A 3,573-nucleotide genomic window follows, 5' to 3' on the forward strand; every position below is an offset into this window, starting at 1 on the left:
CTTCTTTTTTCCTCTTCCAACCAATACCTATTTTCCCTCATCTCATTGCCTAACCTAAATCTGGCCACCCTTTGCCACCTACCTTCTCCCCACCCTTTCATCAGGTACCCAGGAATCCCTCTTCCTTTAACCATTTTGTACCATTTATTGTACTTTGAATTTTCTATATTTTTCCACCTATCCTCCTCTTGTAATCTTCTCTCTCTATTCACTATTTCCTCTTCACGTGGCTCTCCTCCTTTTCTCATTCCTTCTATCTCCTCCACTGACCATCCCCTTTCCTCGTAATACTCCCTTTTTTCCTCTTCCCATCCCTCTAATACTTCCCCTTTCCTCGCCCCCCCCCCTTTTATTTCCTCCCAACACCTCCTTGCCAGCTCTCCTCCTTGTCCCTCCTCTAATTTCCTTTCATATCCCCATGCTCTCATTCCTGCCTTCCCTTTTCGTTTTGCTCTTTGCATCTCTTCTCTTATTATATACCCCGGTGTACTCCTTTCCGCCCCTAGTACCCACTTTAGAAACCTTTCTTGCAGCCTCCCTATTTTTACCTTCTCCTTCCATCCCAATTTTATCAAATAACCATATCCTTCTTCCCCAATCTTTCCCGAACCTCCTTTTTCCTATCCCCCACACCTGTCCCATCACCGCTGCCCCCTTCTTCACCCTTTCCTCTATGTGTGCCTCTTGTTCCCCATTCCTCATCAAGGTATATCCCAGATATTTGAATTTCTTTACTTCCTCCACCTCCTTTTCTCTCCACCTTCAAGACACCTTCTTCTATCTCCCTCCACCCCTCCTACACCTCATAATCTTCGTTTTCTTCGTGTTTAGCTGTAACCCCTTTTCCTCCAGGTATTTCTCCAGTTTCCCCATCATTCCTTTCATCCCCTCCTCATCTTCTGCAACCATCGCAATATCATCTGCGTATGCCAGTGTGTAGATCTTTTTATCCCCCAGCCTTACCCCTCCCCAACCTCCTCTCCCCAATTCGTCATCCAGATCAGCCAGCAGTAAGGTGAAAAGGCTTGGGCTGAGTGGGCATCCTTGCCTTACACCTCTCGCCGACCAAAATCTTTTTCCTTCATTCTCCCCCACTCTCACCCTACTCACAGTTTCCTTCAGTATCTCCTCCGCTCTCTCCACCAAACCCTCTCTCACTCCTCTCTTCTTCATTGTCTTCAGCAACACCTCTCTGTCCACCGAGTCAAACGCCGCATTCAAATCTACAAATAACATAACCATTCTTCTCTTCCTCCTCCCCACCTGCCTATTTATTAAATAGTTTAGGACATAGATGTTATCCATACACCCTATCCCTTTTCTGAATCCCGTTTGACTCGGTGGCAGTAGATTCTTTGCTTCTACCTCCTCCCTCAGCCTCTCTGTTAACACAGATGCGTATATTTTATACGCCGTCTGTGTTAGCGTTATTCCCCTGTATTCCTCTACTTTGCTTCCCTCCCCCTTCTTTATCACTGGTATCACTATACGCTCCCTCCATTCTTCCGGCCATTCTTCTCCTTTCCATACCCCATTGCACACTTTCCACAACCATTCTTCTACCTCTACCCCTCCATATTTCCACACTTCGTTCGGGATGCCGTCTCCCCCCGCCGCCTTTCCGTCATTCAAATTTCTTACCACCCTTCTTATTTCCTCTTTTCTTATCTCTTCTTCTCCATCCTCCTTCCTTCTCCTTTCCCTTCCCTTTCTCACCTTCCATTCCACTCTTCCTAACAGTCCCCTAAAATACTCATCCCGTTGTTCTATTTTTATCTTCTTTTTCTCTCTCTATTTACTATCTTCCACACATCCTTTTCGGTTCTTACTCCCTGCACCTCCTTCTCCCATTTCTCTACTTCCTTTTTCTTCTTTTCTTCGCAGAGTATTCTATACTCCTTTCTCATCTCCCTATACTTTTCTCCTTCCCCTCCTTCTTGTCTTCATCTTCTCAACTCTTTCCTGACCTTACTTTTCTCCTCTCTACACTCTTCATCCCACCATCTCTTTTTTTCCTCTCCTTTCTCCCCTCTCTTTCTTGTTTTTCTTATTGCCTCTTTGATTTTCCCTTTCAGATAACTCCAATCTTCGTCCATACTTCTCTCCTTCTTCTCTCCCTTCCCAAAATTTTTTATAAATGCCTTTCCTCCTTCTTCTGTCCAATTTCCTCTCTCTCCTCTCTTCTCCCCGAACTTTTTTCTCCTTCTTTCTCCTCCAATCCCTCCCCCACTCACCCATACCGTTATCGGATGGTGGTCTGATTCTACTCTTCCCTCCACTTTCATTTTCTCCACCTTCTCTCTTGTTTCTTCATTCCCTATAATATAGTCTATCACCGAGTTTCCTTTCCCACCCGTATACGTCCACTCCCCTTCCTCGTCTCCCTTCACGTTCCCATTTAGTATTCCCCACCCCTGTTCCTCTAAATATCCGCACAGTTTCTTTCCATCTGCATTAACTTTACTATCTTTCGATTTCTTACTTCCTACTCCCCTTTCTCCCCCTTCATCCTTATCCTCCCATATTTCCCCTCCTTCCCTTCCTGTCCTCGCATTGAAGTCCCCTCCTACAATCACTCTTACTCCTCTTTCTCTATCATCTATCCACTCCTTCAATTCCTCTAATTTCCTATCTATGTCCTTGTTTACATAGACTCCAATTATCCTCCACCACTGTGTTCCCCCGATCTTTACTTTTTTCATCATTACCCCTTCCCTTTTCTCTTCCTCTCCCTCTTCTGCTTCTAATTCTTCTCTCACCCCCATTATCATCCCCCCTATCGCTCTTCCTTTTTTATGTTCCCTCCTGGCCCATTGCACCTCCCATATATATCCTTTTGGTAGCCTTGAACTAACCCATCCCCACTCCTTCTTCTCAACCCACGTTTCACTCATTACGAACACATCCCATTCCTCCAAGGCTTTCCAAAATTCACTGTCCTTATTTTTTAACCCCGCTACATTCCAGAAAGTGATTTTACATAGACTTTTCCTTTCTGCATTTTCCCTCTTTCTTATCTCCTCTGCCACCCCTTTCCTCCTTCACTCGTTTCCCTGCTCCTCAAACCACCTCTCTCCCATTTCAACCCATCTTTTCATCTTCCCATTTATCCATACCATGTATCCTACCTGTACATTTTTTCCTTTTTCCCTTTCCCTCTCCGCCTCTCTTTCTATTTTCCATCTCACCTTCCTTTCTTCCTCCGTGAGATCATCTATTCTTTCCTTCCTGCTTTTCAGTTTTTTCTTTGCCTCTATCACTTTTCTTTTTTCTTCCTTCCCTACCATTTGCATCAGTACCATTGGTACCCCCCCCCTCTCTTCCTACTCTACCTATTTTTGTTACTTCTTTAATCCCCACCCCCTCCAGTCCCATTTTCTCCCATAGCATCTTCACTTCCTCCTTCATCTCTTTCCCATTTTCTCTATCCTTTCTCTCCTCACCTTCTCCTCCCTCATCTCTTCCTCCCATTTTTTCCACTCTCCTCTCCATTCCTCTTCTACCCTTCTTCTCTCTTCTCTTTCTTTTCTCATTTCTTCCTTCACTTCTTTTAATTCTTTCATCATTTCCCTT

General features: G+C 44.7%; 1 protein-coding gene across 1 annotated transcript; it reads right to left on the reverse strand.

Annotated features, from left to right (window-relative positions):
- Positions 1–1,943: 1,943 nt before the first annotated feature.
- On the reverse strand, positions 1,944–3,082 carry LOC107193871. The gene has a single exon (XM_015583404.1). It carries the CDS (start codon positions 2,892–2,894, stop codon positions 1,944–1,946), a length of 951 nt encoding a protein of 316 aa, XP_015438890.1. The 5' UTR covers positions 2,895–3,082.
- Positions 3,083–3,573: the final 491 nt, after the last annotated feature.

This window comes from Dufourea novaeangliae, unplaced genomic scaffold (assembly GCF_001272555.1).
Source record: "Dufourea novaeangliae isolate 0120121106 unplaced genomic scaffold, ASM127255v1 scaffold36, whole genome shotgun sequence".
Lineage (NCBI taxonomy): Eukaryota > Metazoa > Arthropoda > Insecta > Hymenoptera > Halictidae > Dufourea > Dufourea novaeangliae.

Excerpts from the sequence above, each read along its gene's own strand:
- LOC107193871 (XM_015583404.1), bottom strand. The coding sequence starts at position 2,894 with ATGAGTGAAACGTGGGTTGAGAAGAAGGAGTGGGGATGGGTTAGTTCA.